The following is a 14,871-nucleotide window of genomic DNA, read 5'->3' on the forward strand; positions in this document are numbered from 1 at the left end:
CTCTGTTGTGCAATCTGTTTTCACAGAATCAGCTAAATCTGAATTAGTGAATTCTACTTCAGCTTTTGCTCCTACTGCTGCTGCAGCCACAGTATCTGGGAAATGACTTAGACACATCTCTGGAGAACAGCATGGGTCCGGTGCTTCCAAAAGGCTGAAGTCAATACATTCATGTGTCAGATACATGTGCCAGGGTAGCCATCCCAGCTGCACAGCACATGATGTGTCAACTGCTTTACATAGGGTGGGTCAGGAAGAGGCTCATTAAAGAGAAACTCTACAGCTCTGCCTGCAACGGCTCTGCATCCTTGTCCAGTTTTACACTGAAAACCGGTTACACTACTTTAAGAAAAGGGTTACTCTGGATGGAGACCAAAACCTGTACAGAAGGGTCAGAGGAACTGTGTCTAGTACATTAGATAGACATCCCTCACCGATCTTTCATATCATTATTTCATTGTTGAGGGGACAATGCAAATTCTTCTGATTTATCTTTTTCTGTAATAATAATTACAGAAAATTATTCTGATGACCAAATTCTGACTGTCTTACACAGGTGATGAAAGACAACACAGCTCCCTCTCGCTGAGCATGTCTTGCAGCGAGGGAGTCTCAGCCAGGTGATTTCCTCTGAGCCGAATTTCTCTCCTGTGTGGAAAAGGCCACAACCCCATCTCCCTAAAGGCATGCAGAACCTAATTCCCACTGCAAACATTCAGGGAATTAGGTACATAAATACCCTTCAAATTTGTCCTATCTATAAATAGGGCCTAACCTTTGAGATGGCTTTCTGCACAGAAGTGTGTTGTACCTCTCGGATAAGACGGGCAATGAGACAGCATGTTTTGCAGAGCAAGGGGCCGAAGTGTGGCATTTCAGGGCAGCATGAGCTTGTATCTGTGGCCACATTTTTTTGGTGCATCTGCTGGGAAACAGTGCTGGAGGGGAGTGAGTTACATCACTTCTTTAGGTACTGAATTGTCACCACCATTACGGACGTTCCCCTTGGTGGACCTGAAAGCTGTTCCTGAACAAGGGAAGATATCATCACGTGGCTGTTACAGAAGACAACAGGTTTTGTCTCATTTTCACCATCCTTGACCCTTCCATTCTGACCCCTTAGTTGTAAATTAGGCTTCAGTCCCACCAAATTCAAGAGTGAAAACTGCAGCCCAGACCTGGAACTCGTACACTGCTACTGTACCTGTTCATACAACATACACACTGACTTCTGCTCATCTAAAACCTTTCAAGCAGAGTTAAGACAGTGTTATCCTACTCTCTGTCTGTTTGGTCCTATTGGAGGGGAATGTTGTCGGTAACTCAGTGAGAGACGAGCCTGAAAGTGGATACCCCCTCCGGTGTTGAATGGTATCTCGGCTAGCTGGATCTGTCTGTGGTACACGCCTGTTCAGAAAAACGAAAGATTTTCACAGTGCTAATCCCTGTTACACAGACAATCTGCAGTCCATTTGCTAGTCCTTTTTGGCTTTACTTTTAACAGGGCCTTAAAACATATTTTTCCTTAAAATGACAACATTCTTTTCTGCCGTCTTTGTTCATGGGGCTTTGTGTGCTCATAAACAGTTTAAGAGTTCCCTTCACACCTGTGGCACACATGTGTGCCTGTAGTAGAGACTCTCTTATCTATCCTTCACTGATAACTTAAGTGTTTAAGAAAAGGCACCATCCTTGTGACCGTGATGAACAAAACCAAACCCAAATCCCAAACCTACAGCACTGACAGTAAGGTCAGCATGCCTGGGGAAGGCTCATTAGAAATCTGCTTTCCCAGGGACTGAGGGGTGTCTCTAGTTTTGCTCTGATATTTAAAACCTCCATAACCTAAGTTCATCAAAGTACCAATAGCAGAAATCCTCACTTGTGTTTTAAATGAACATAGAATCATAGAATCGCTTAGGTTGGAAAAGAACTTTAAGATCATCAAGTCCAACTGTAAACCTAGCACTGCCAAGTCCACCACTAAACCATGTCCCTAAGCACCACATCTACCCATCTTTTAAATACCTCCAGGGACTGGGACTCAACCACTTCCCTGGGCAGCACCTTCCAATGCTTGATAAGCTGTACAGTGAAGAAATTTTTCCTAATATCCAACCTAAATCTCCCCTGGTGCAACTTGAGGCCATTTCCTCTTGTCCTATCACTTGTCACTTGGCAGAAGAGACCAACACCCACCTTGCTACAGCCTCCTGTCAGGTAGTTGCAGAAGGCGATAAGGGCTCCCTTCAACCTCCTTTTCTCCAGGCTAAACAACCCCAGTTTCCTCAGCCACTCCTCAGAAGACCTGTGCTCCTGACCCCCCACCATCTTCATTGCCCTTCTTTGGACACGCTCCAGCACCTCAATGTCTTTCTCATAGTGAAGAGCCCAAAACTGAACACAGTATTCAAGGTGCAGCCTCACCAGTACCGAATACAGGGGGATGATCGCTTTCCTGCCCCTGCTGGCCATGCTATTTCAGGTACAAGCCAGGCTGCTATTGGCCCTCTTGGCCACTTGGGCACACTGCTGGCTCATATTCAGTCAGCTGTCGACCAACACCCCCAGGTCTTTTTCTGCCAGGCAGCTTTCCAGCCACTCTTCCTCAACATGTTCTACCTATCAGGTATCTCCATGCATAAAGGTCTTTAAACATTTTACAAATGTTTTTTAATAAAGCCATCCAAAATCTCTGTCAAGCACAGGGCCAAATATGTGCTTCCCAGTTTGACAAATCAGGAAAGCAAGCGGGGAAAAAACTAAACATGAAACTTTGACTTTTCAACTCATTCTTCCAACCACCCAATAACTGTACCCCTTCAGCGGTCTAGCCAGTTGTTTCTTCTACACTTCCAGTGAAATCCAAAGATGAAAAAAGCTCTTGAATTTTCAATAATAATAACAATGAAAATAATAATAATTACTTTTAATTTATAATTTGCGTCTCTCTGCCACTGCTGTTTAGATAGTAATTAAACCATTATTTTAATATGCATGTAGACAACTAAGGAAGCCTGAGTTCCTATATCTGAAATCCTTAGAAAATTACACAACCTAGCACATTTGATGTGTTTGTGAACACCAAAACTTAGAACCTCCTATTTCCCACATAATAAAAGATGCATCTTCTTTCCCATTCTAGTCACTTCTCTAGAGAAATGAAGGGACAGAGTCTTCCTTATCCTTCCTACTGGCCCCAAAGTTGGAGCAGAGAGGTTGTGGGGAAGGGAAGCAGACCTGCGACTCCTTTCCAGCTGGCAAACCCTGCTCAAAGACATAAGGAAGCAGCCTGTACCATCCCAAGGTTTTGCTCCATCCTTCCTTGACCTCCCTGGACTCCGTGTTGCTCGTTTGGAAATTCATGCCAAAAGTGCTTCCCAATTAGCATAATCTGAGCTATGCTAAAGCTATGCTGCTACTCAAAAACAACTTGCTCAGAAAATGCCCCCCGGAGACTTGTTTACACAGCGGGGAGCGGATCAGCACGCATTAGACTGCAGTGCCGTGACTTCTCTGTTCAGCTGCCTCGTGCTGGTTATACTCCACTTGCTCTGACATCACTGGCCGGGGCCCCGGCGCCAAGGTCTCAGTGGAAGGAAAACCCTAAGTCGGCCTAACCACAGGACAGTTTGGGATTGGCAAGACTTTCTCAGCCCCTGTCAGCTTAAGCACTGGTACAAAGTCTGAGAGAAATTTCCCTCCACAGAGAAAACCTTAATCTTCTGGTTAGACAACACCACACACTACAACTTGATACTTAATAAATTGTCGTGAAGCTATAATACAAGTATTCACTTGGTCACTTATCCTTTTAGCAATAAAAAACAATTGGGACTGAATTTCAGTTGCAATTTGTTGCAGCTGCTGTGGCAAGGACCCCCTCAGAAAGTAATTTCCAGAGGATTCTTCTTGTTAAAAAGCCATTTCCTTGGCGAGGAGTGGGATGTCTGGAAGATAGCAACAGGGACAAAACCAAGCACAGAAGTTTACAAGCATTCCAGAGGAGCATTTTAAAAACCCTGTATTTATTCAAACAATTACAAAAACTTTTTGTGCAGCTAAGCAGTTTAGCCCCTCCACCAAAATATGAAGTAGACTTTGAAGCCCAACTTTCGATAGGCAGTTTCCTCATTACCCCTAAGTCGACACACGAGGCAGCATCAACACTTGGCTTCACCCTGGAGAAGGTATGGAGAGAGGATGGCAACCTCCCAGTTTCCCAGTCCTTCCACAGCTCCCAGGATTTCCATTCTTCAGTTCTGACCCATATCCGCTCCCTCTTCTCACCGCAGGAGTTGGTTGAACTACTTGGCTAGGAATAACATACATTGCAAATTTAGCTTTGTTGGGAGTAACAGGAACTGAGAGGGTGTGGAAGAACAACTTCCAGTCTTGCTGGGCAATCCCATAGTGTTCAGCTCACACATTATGGCATGTGGTTGGTTATGTGGGTCAGGCGGTATCATTATTACTACCTGAGTCAATGACAAACTGAAATTTAAGAATGACGAGTCTGGTAAAATTTTCAGGCTATGCCAAATACATGAAACAGTCTTCACATTTACTTGGTGGCTCCCATCATCACAGGGAGTTAATGAGATAATCCCTCCACAAAGAGAAGACTCATGGTGCCAGGCTGTTTATCCCCATAAATGCTCATTAATTTATCATCAGATAACATACCAGCCATGCCACCTTCTCTAGCCTGCCAAATTGCCATCCTGTTCCCTGATGCAAACACGGGGCAGTAGCCAGCTTTTTCTTCCCTTCTGCTTCTTCCATTATTATTACCCCTTCATGTTACTCACCATATGGTCTCTCTCTATGTGAAAGCTATATGTTAATTATTTAATCACAATTTGCAACTCTTTCTTTGGTAAGGAGTGCCATTGTCCTGTCTACCTCTAAAAGAGGAAATGGCCGTTTGACATCTCCTCTCTCCTTCCCTCCTGCCTGAAGAATGACAGGGGAGATTATGTTTAAAAAAGAAAGTAGGCATCCTCCTACCAAAGAGGAGAAATAGGAACCTCACAGCTCAGTCTCTCTGTCCTGGAGACCCTAACGCCCCACAAGATAGAGAGAAACACAGACTTTTCTTTTTAAAGATAGAAAACCGGATCCTGAGTGTCCCGGGAAATTCACAATGAGCTGGATGGGAGGCAGGCTCTGCTCTCTTGTTTTCAAGCCAAAAGAGAAGAAACAAAGAAATATGGCAAGTTCTGCAGTCTGTTCTAGCCCTGCCAGGTCAGGCCAACAGAAGCTTCATTTGGCCGTTTTTCACTCAGCTGCTACTGAAGACACACTGGGAAGACAAACACCCTGCCAAGCCCAGGGCTCCCTAACACCATCCCTTGCTTGCAGCTCCATGTCATATTGGACAGAGGTTTTTCTCCTTTTAATCCCTTGCTCTATAAAAACTCACCCTGAACAGAGATGCATGAACACAGCCATGGCAAGAAAATCAGGGAAAGCATTCGGGCACACCAGTAAATCCAGCTGTAAGAGTGAGTGGCAGGCAGAGTCTTCCTTAGAACTTGCAGCGTTGGGAAGCCTAAAACCTATTTTCAGTAGTGACTTCAGAAAAAAACCTAACCTATATGGGACCCAAGCCCTATTTAAACACAGGACCTAGGTTTCTATGGCTTCTTTTGAGTTGACATGGATACTTGGCTGTGGCCATCCAGAGTACTGTGGCTCTGCTTTATGAAACACTAGAAACTTCTTGAAAGTCATCCCCCCCTCAAAAGGAGGTGAGAAAGTCATATGAAAGCAAAAAGGATAAACAGAAGATGGTAGCGCATCTCTCAGTACCTTTTTTTTTTTTGACACAGTCTAAATCTGTCTGATCCTTCTGAAAATGAATTGAACTAAGTCAATGTCAACTAGATTAGTTAGGCTTAGTATTTTGCATTTCTGTTGGTGGTTTTCCATACGGTTGTCTCCCCTGCTTCCAGAGGCCTTGTTTTACAGCAAAATGTCCAGCTTTAGGATCTTTGCAGGCTGTCAAGAAGAGGTGCACCATTTTCTGTAGGAACACACAGCAAAAGAAACAATTCTGGAAACTATCCTGCTCTGTGCAAAAGGAAAAATAAAGGAATTCTTCCCCCATCAGATGCATTACTTTTCCTGATGCCTTTCTCGTTAAGAATGAGATTCCAAGAATAAGAGTTTCCTGCTGCAACATAAACATATTCTGCTTGCAATTCCTTTTAAGAGATCTCAGCTTTAGGCATTTCAGACTTGCCGGGAAGAGATCACGCTGACAGCAAGTCACTGCTTCACTGAACGCAAGCTGCCAAAATGCACAGAACTGAACCCTGTCCTCTTATTCACTGGACCGATAAATATGCTTTTAAAAGCATGCACAGGCTGGTTCACACTTACATGATGCACAGAGAATGAGGCAGAGGGCTTGCAGGGCGAAGCAACACCTCATTCCCCAGCATGTGCAGAACAGTCCACCTTTGCTTACTGCTAAAAATGCTAAACCAGTGCCATTTGCACTACATATGTGCAACATGCATGTCTCCAAGATTCATTACTGTGCATATGAAAATTCAATCATATCAAAGCTTCACTTTAAGAAAGTCCCAAGAGACTGAACCGTGTGCTTATGCACTTTAAAGAGGAAAAAACCAACAACCCAAACTTTTTTTTTTCTTTTTTGTAGCATTGCCCCAGTCTTCCCTTCAGGAAGAACAAAATAGCTGCTAAATGAGTGAACCCCACATTCCCACTGTGTGTTTACAGACATTCATTTTCATAACTCAAGTTCTGTTTGTGTGAACACAGAATGTATAAATCTTAGATGGACTTAGGGCCAATCCAAAGAAAACTGTAACTAAGATGAACAAAACTATTTTATTTGAAAACTGCTGTGCTTTGGTCATTTAGTATGACCATATGTATCCTTCCACATGATATCTCTCTCTCTAATGCTACTTTCTGTAGCTCATTCTAGAGCAACGGATTCTGCAATGAGCTTGGAAGTATCACAAATTCACCTATTTTCACATTTCATTGCAATCTGAAAAATGCTGTGCGTTCATGAAATTTTCCATTAAAATAAATCTGCCCTTCAATCAAAAAGGGAGAAATTATACTGTAGAAAAGCAATGGTTTGGGTCATTGCACATCCTACACTTGATCAAAAAAGAAGAGATGAATGTTCATGTTCTCTAATGAAAATAAAGACTTTTCCATGCAAAATTAATTTTAAAAAAGTAACAAAGCAAACCTTCTGATCTTCTTGACTTTTGTATGGGCCTTTCACATCCATGGATATGAAGCTCATAGAAGCTGGTTTCAACCTAAAGCTACCAGAAACACAGCCTAGAACACAGCACTGAAAGACAAAGATTTAAAAAAAATTATCCTCACTTCTCTAAAAAAAAAAAAAAAAAAAAAAAAAATCTAAATACACTTGGAGTTTTACCAATGCAGGAAAAGCAGAGGTGGCTTCTGGTTTTCTTCCCCATTTCTGTAGTGTTGAACAAACTTCAACTCCTCAACTCTTTCATAAATGTGCTGACACAAAGGCCCCCAGCACCACGGCAGGACATGGTGACAAGCCATATGCCAACAATGGGCCAAGCGGAGGCTGCCAGCTCCAAGTCTGGCCCATTGAGCCCTGTGTGCATGGGGTGGAGGGGTGGCATGAGCTTGGCAGAGACTTCTGCAAGCCCAAGCAGGAAGGGAAGGTCTTCATTTTGAAGGTGTTCTCCAAATGAACATTTTTTACATATACATAAAACTTGTTTGGCTATACTTAAAAAAAATCTCAGATACACAAAACCTGAAGAGGAAAGCAATACTCAAAACCCAAACAGAAGCAGGAGCTTCATGGGACTCCTCCTCTGCAGAGTTAAATTCCTCCCAAATGACATTTCCAGGGTGAGGCATTTGTAAGTACAACTGTAAAAGGACCAAAGGCTCAAGTGACAAACCATGAGATATGAAGTGCTTGCAAGATACATCCGGTGTTGAGATAATTAAAATCAAAATTAAACTTGTGCTATATTTGCATCTGTAAAGCATCAGTTAATCAAACATAATGAGTTAATCAGACTCATTTTTCTGAGGGCAAAATGTAATCATGCTTCATCATCTTTTGTGTTGTCCTTAGACTCTGACAGACTTCCCAGGCAGCAACTAATTCCTCCTAAGTATTTGCACACTTGATAACACATCGGAGTTCTGGAAGTTTTCTAGGCATTGTTGCAACATTAATAGGAATTAGTTGTAGCAGACCACTTTATAGGAGCTTTTGCTCTATATTAAGAAGTCAAATAATAATAACAAATTGAAGAGAACACCCAGGAAGGAGATAATACTCCGCATCCCATTTTTGCGATCAAGAGACAAGCCACTCAGCTATTTAGCAAGACTACTGCCAGTAAACCAGTGTCTCCCAGATTCCTAACAGCAAACAGCTAGAGCAAAGAATACATTCTCTGGTGACCTCTGCAGATTTAGCAATTCTGTATTTCTTTTTTTATGGAAAAAAAAAAAATAAAAAAGAAACTGTTGCTGGATGTAATTTCTAGGTATTGTAATTAATTTATTTTTAATCCCATAGAGAAATAATTTATACTGTCTTGGTTACTAGCTATTCAAGATATTGTGGTTACATTTTTGGTGTCTTTGGTACATTTTATTGTAACATTCTCAGGGCACTGCAGTCAATTACTACATCTCATGCTGTTTTACTTGCTACATCATCCAAGCATTTTCTAGCAAGTCCTCGTGGGTAGCTACATCCTGTTCAAGAAACACATGTATGTCCATGCGCTGATAGGTATGAGATCAGTGTCATCTTAGCAATTTGGATTAATGCCTTTTTGGTTTGGCTTCTGTGGTCTCAAGCCTCTTAGCTCAAGCTGCGATAGAGTTTAAAAAAAAAAAAAATTTTAAAAATTAAAACAAGTATGTTTGGAATACAAAGGCTTTGCTGATATTGGTCTATTGTGACTCTGAACTGTTAAAACTTGTCCCAGCTTTTCACTCGCTCCTCTCTCCCTTTTTCCAGACCTCATTATCTCTTATTCAGCCCCACAGTTGCACTGGTCCCCTCTATTGGCCGTCCCAGTTCTTCCCTTCGTTCCTGCTGCTCCCGTCGTGCATGAGGGGGAAGTGGGAGGGATAGTCCCAGTGGGAAGCACAAACCCAACCAGCTACACAGCAGCAAAGGGAATGAGAGACACAACTTGCTGGGGAAAAGAGGTGAAAGAACGGGTTTTGGCCAGGACTTGGAAAGGGCAGAAGAAAATAGCACCCTATAAAGAAGGAAAACGGCTGGAAATAAAGTTTTGTAGGTCTCAGCCTACCAGAGCATTAAAGGTGGTCGAGTGCGGAGGAGTGCAAAACTCAGAACTGATGGAGGGGACGAGCCTCAGAGGAGACAGAGGACTATAACCCAGAGGCAGGAAGTGAAAAAGATGGCAAAGTGAATGAATGGCTACTGAGCCATCAAGCAGGAACCTATGGAACGGCTGTGCCTTTCAATCACAGCTGCAATGCATGGGATTTTCCCCTTCAGGTTCCATCCCTGTAGTTGAGCAAGAGCGCTCAGACAGTGGAAACTATATCTAACACGGAGAAAAACTAATCCACCGTTGTTGCTAATCTGGCCTTTTATGACTCTATTCACTGTATTGTATTTATTTAGAGAGATAATATGCCCAGAACAATTTCCTAAAGAGGCTACAGTACTGAGGTGTTAGATTTTCCTAGAAACCATTTCTCTAAATCAAGTTTTGAAAGGAAATTGATGGTAGGCAGTATATAGTGCTGACCCCCCAAAAGGCAACGTGGTCTAACATGCACTGTACAGTCCTATGTTTGAGCATATTTTTCCCCTGTGCAAACGCTGTAGATACTTCCCGATTGTCTGTGAAATTGGGAAAACATTAACAGTTTGCAGAAAGGGGAAACAGGAGTGACAGCGAAGACCAGTGAAGACAGTGAAATCTCACCAATTTAGCACGTCAGTGCTTCTCATTCTCTGCTGATCCAAGGCAATAAAGGGAATAAGAATGGAAAATGAATAATATTCCTCCGAAAGACATAAAAATGTAAGACTTACTAAAATCCACATTTGCCCCGCCAGTCCCTCCAGCAAGCCAGATCAGCTTGCCTTGCTCATGTTAGTATTTTCATTAATTTGAACTGGAACTTTGCCTGACAAAGGAGTGCGGGATCTTTCTGGGCAGAAGCACTGTAACTACCAGCTGAAACACATCAACACTCCAGATAAGCCATGAACTATTGTATCCGTTGATTTATTGCTGATTAAAGACTCCCAAGCTGCTCCTAGTCCTGAGAATTAACATAATTGAAAATGTTACATTAGCATATTAAATAAATGTTCTGAAAGTGCATTAGCCTACCAAGCTGAATAAGCAAATAGGTTGCTGGCTGATGGGCCTTTCATCAGTTTTGGTGAGAGTTCTCTGGTTTCCACCATGTGTATCTGCAGAGAGCTGAATGCACAGCTCAGAGCTGTCACAACTGCAACTGCAAAATTCTATTCGTTTTCCTTTAAGTTGCACATCATTTGTCCTTACTAAAACTATTTCCTAGTTGTAAACAAGACGCTCAACTCACCATTTAGGGTTACCAAGATATAAAAGGTACTGCTACTTTTCACACATGATAAATTCCACTAATGCAACAGATTAGTTTAGAAAGAAAAGCATAGACTTGTTCTTCTAGCAAATGACATGCAAAACTTCAGCACAAAGTCCCATAACCTAAACAAATCAAGTACTAACCTAATAAGAGAGTACTTTAAAAAAATTATGAACATGTCATGTCTTAATTGGTTGAGATATGTGACGCCACTGTTGAAAAACGCAGCGGCTTACCAACCCTGCAACTAACTGGAAGTATCGCCAAAGACAAAGCATTATCACAAAAGCAAAATTTTTTTTCTTTTCTTCTTTCAGCTGCAATTCCGTGTTAATCATGTTGCTTCAGGCAGATGGCTGAAAGTAACATCTACAATTATTGGTAGCAAATCTGAGTCATTTTCATGGAGTACATCAGCATGAGATCACGCAGAAACCAGGGACGGAGCCCCAGGGATGGAGCCCCAGGGACAGGGGGTGAAATCAGCACCAACAGCCCTTGACAGGAGGCCAGGCTTTGCTCCCTGGGAGCCAAAGTCACTGGTTCTCCAGGGGTCTTTGCTTGTGCTACAAACAGGACAACTTAACGTGCGTGCCACCTCTTTTACTATTACAGATACTTACAGTGTTGCCTCTGACTTGAAGCGTACCTTGTGAGTTCATGTCAGTAACTACAAGTCCCCAGCAAAAAATCTGGGTTGGCAAGTAAGGGGCAAATCTTGCAAATCCAACTGGTGGGGAGTGCAAGATTTGTTTTCCAGGAACTGGGTGAATCATAATCAATCATTCTCAAAATTGTGCTGAAGGCACATTGAAGTGCTAAGGATGTTGTACATAGGGAAAGGTGGCAAGACTTCCCCAAAAGGCAGAAATTATGCATCGTGTTTGGGGCCGTACAGCACAGCCCCACAAGTACATGCACTAAAACTCGTGAGACTGAGATAACACTCAGTGGGAAAAATCAGTCCTATGTACTGCCTTCTTGTGAATACACAGAAAACAAAAGAAAACCCAAGGAGAACATATAGGAAAGCATATCATGCTCCTGTATTTCCTCAAGGTGATTTAACATAGTAATTATTACAACATGCACTAGGAAAGAGCACAGTACTTTAGTAATATGAAACTTCAGCACAGCATCTGTTACTAAACTTTGCTCAGAGGTAAGGAGAGGCGACCAAATTCTGGGTAAATTATAAAACAATTGGGTGGCTAAGAAAAGAAAGCTTGGAGGAGTTTAAAAACAAATTTCTCACACGCAAAACCCAAAACTACCACCACTGTTATTATGCCTACACACAAAACCAAATGATAAAATTCAATTATTTGGAAGCTGATGTAAAACACTTCAGCAAATTCTGTGGATTGCTTGAATTTGCAGCTTCTCTGCTGCTTTAAGGGAAATGTAGGCAAGATACAGACCCTTCAGGCATTAAGTATTTTGCCTTTTTAGTGCTGAATGTTGGCAGCTCCCTTGCTGCTACAACTGTTTGTTGCTTATGAATAGCAGCTGTATTTGGATGTACTAGTAATAGCCAGTGGTATAAAAATATATATTTTCTGAAGTCTACCTCCTTCAACACCACAATGCACGACATTCATACCATCCAAGTTGCGACTTGATAGGGACGTGGAGGACTGATGGCTTAAGACGCTGCTTTATAGTTTACCACAAAGATAGTTGAATGAAGATAATTTTCTATCAGAGTTCCAAGTTTCCAAGCAGGGTAGAAAGAGGAAAGACGACTGCATAAGCAAGTCAGGGTCTTTTTTTCCTAAAGTTTTTATCACCTTTTCTTTCTTCCTTACACTCAAACTGCACATTGGGGCTGTTACCCCCTGCTTATCCCAACTGGACATATCCAAACAAAACTTCCACAACCATTAGAGCGTATTCTGGACAAGAAGCCTAGAATTTATTTTCTGTCATATTAAGCAAATCAATGTGGCTTAAACTATACCACAGGGACAGCATGCTTTTTTATTCTCACCATGGGGAAAGACATCAAAGATCAACTTGCTAGGTGTGATTTTTAAACCCAAGATTTTTTTCACCGCTGCAAACACAGTTTTCACCTCATGCTCAAATTTTCCGCACCTATTCAATTTCAATTCATTTAGTGTCTGAGGGTTAACAAGAAATTTCTTCCTTTACTTCTAGCAGCCTTTTGAAAGAGTCAAACAAAGTAATGCTGAAGATGGTATTTTTTTAGATTACTCTTTCTTCCATCACTTATTAATCCTACAGAGAAAATTAAAGGTTTAAAACCTTCCAGCTCCCACTTGCACAGTGCTTAACACCAATTACGAGAGGATATTGTCCCAGACAACCCCAATGAAGTAAATTAATTAATTAAACACAGTAAAGCTTTGAAAACAATGCGAGAGGGGGACTAGCAATTATTTGCACATAGCACGCAGACGTACAGGCACTAGAGCAATGAAGCGATGTCCTACCTCTCCTTGCCGGTGATAGTGCTTGGGAGGTTTTCCCATCTGCTTTAGCATTTTGCCCTTCTTACTGCTAGCAAGCGTCAGTCCCTGGTGGATGCCTGCAGATCTGTTGGTTGCCTGAGTTGGAGCCTCCCCCATCAGGGTGGACTTGATGGAGTTCACCTTGGAGCTGGAGCTGTCTAGCTGGGAGCTCTCCACGATCAGGACCGCAGCTAGTAAGAGGAGACAGCAGGAGCACTTATTCCACATCAGCACGATCATCTCCCCTCCCCCCAAAAGGACTATCTTTTTTTCTTTCTTTTTTTTTTTTTTTAAGACAAAGAAAACAAAAGGGAGGGGAAAAAAAAGTTTTTAAAAATATCTCCCAAAGTTGTTAAGAAAGCAATGGATTTCAATGCCACGCACTCAAGGAACTGCTGTTCCGAGAGACACGGGAGAAAAATGATAAAAAACAGGAATCCCCTAGGTAAAAACCGTGTCAAGTCTATAGGCACTGAGCAACTCTCAGGTCTGTGAAGTGATGGCTTTTTCCTCCAGGTCCTCGAGAAGTCCAGGCAATTCTTTAGTAATGGAGAGCAATAAGCTATGAGGCAACTGCACCCAGGGCAGCTCCCCACCAGTGCAGCCACCAGCCCCTTTGCTTAAGCTTCAGAAGAGTGAGCGAGTTACTGCCCCCCACTCCTCCTCTCTTGCTGCACAAGCCAGCAGAGAGGAAACTCAAACCAGATCCAATCCAAGCAGCACCGGCAAAAGCTGGGCTTAGTTTTCTTTCACTCTCTCTCTCCCCCTCTCTTTACTTTTCATTCCCCTCCTCCTTTTTCTGTCTTTTGCCTCAGCCTCTGCAGCCAGCAGGAGTGAAAGCGCCCGGTCTCCTCCTCCTCCTCCTCCTCCTCCAGCCCAGGCGGTGTGGGTCTCGGGGCATGCGGCGGCAGGGCGAGTGGGGGGAGCCCCGGGCTGGCCCAGGCAGTGGGGACTCCCTGCACCGCTCCCCCTCGCACTCGGGGGTCTCTGGCAGCCTCTCGCTGCCCCCCTTATTTTTAGAGCTACCGGCAGTGGGATTCCCGTCCCCTTGCCCCCAGCCCAGCAACTCTCATCCCCTCTGTCCCCCCATCCAGCTCCCTCCTCTCCAGAGGCCACTCTCTCCCCTCTTGGCAGGGACCCCCTCTCTCCAGCTGGGGTCTGCCAGGGGTGCACAGCCACCCACAGCCCCAGACACACGTGCCACACTCTCGGCTGCACCTCGCTGCTGCACCAGTGTCCAGCCCAGAGGTGGAGGTTACATCTCTCCAAAGGGGATGGGGTGCTCGCAGGCTTTCTGCACAGGCTCCCCAAAGCATGCTGCTGAACTGAAGCATGTGTCGGGGTTCTCTAGGCTCCCTGAAATGCTCAGAAGCGCAAAGCACGTTAGTCCTGCAGCACTGTGAAAGTAGAGGGCTGGCAGGCAAATCCTGCCAAATCTTATGCCCAAGACTCCAAAGTCCACTGCCCAGGTAAAGAGCATGCCCAGCCACTAATGGTGCACTGCACTATTCCTAAACATGACACTTCTCAGTGCCGCAGTGCCTCCAGCAACTCAAAAGACTAATTTTGTATCCGTCTTCCCAATTTCCTTGGCATGAGCGTGCATCCGACTGCTGTGAAACATCCAGGTGCTACACATACACCCACATACAAGGCATTTGCATCTCCCTGCTGCAGCACCAAACCCACTGGATTTCAGAAAAGGGAAGGTAACCAGGGACACAGAGATCAAAATTATCAGAACTGGGGTAAACCCGTCTCTTCT

The 14,871-nt window shown here is 43.5% G+C and overlaps 1 protein-coding gene across 1 annotated transcript in view; it reads right to left on the bottom strand.

Moving 5' to 3' along the window:
• The window catches only part of DKK2 (dickkopf WNT signaling pathway inhibitor 2), a 40,910-nt gene extending 27,564 nt beyond the window's left edge, over nucleotides 1–13,346 (bottom strand). The window contains exon 1 of the mRNA XM_009639261.1: nucleotides 13,133–13,346. Within this exon, the coding sequence (XP_009637556.1) occupies nucleotides 13,133–13,346 (214 nt within the window). The remainder of the gene's footprint in view (nucleotides 1–13,132) is intronic.
• Between the last annotated feature and the right edge of the window lie 1,525 nt (nucleotides 13,347–14,871).

This window comes from Egretta garzetta, unplaced genomic scaffold (assembly GCF_000687185.1).
Source record: "Egretta garzetta isolate BGI_Z169 unplaced genomic scaffold, ASM68718v1 scaffold620, whole genome shotgun sequence".
Classification (NCBI taxonomy): domain Eukaryota; kingdom Metazoa; phylum Chordata; class Aves; order Pelecaniformes; family Ardeidae; genus Egretta; species Egretta garzetta.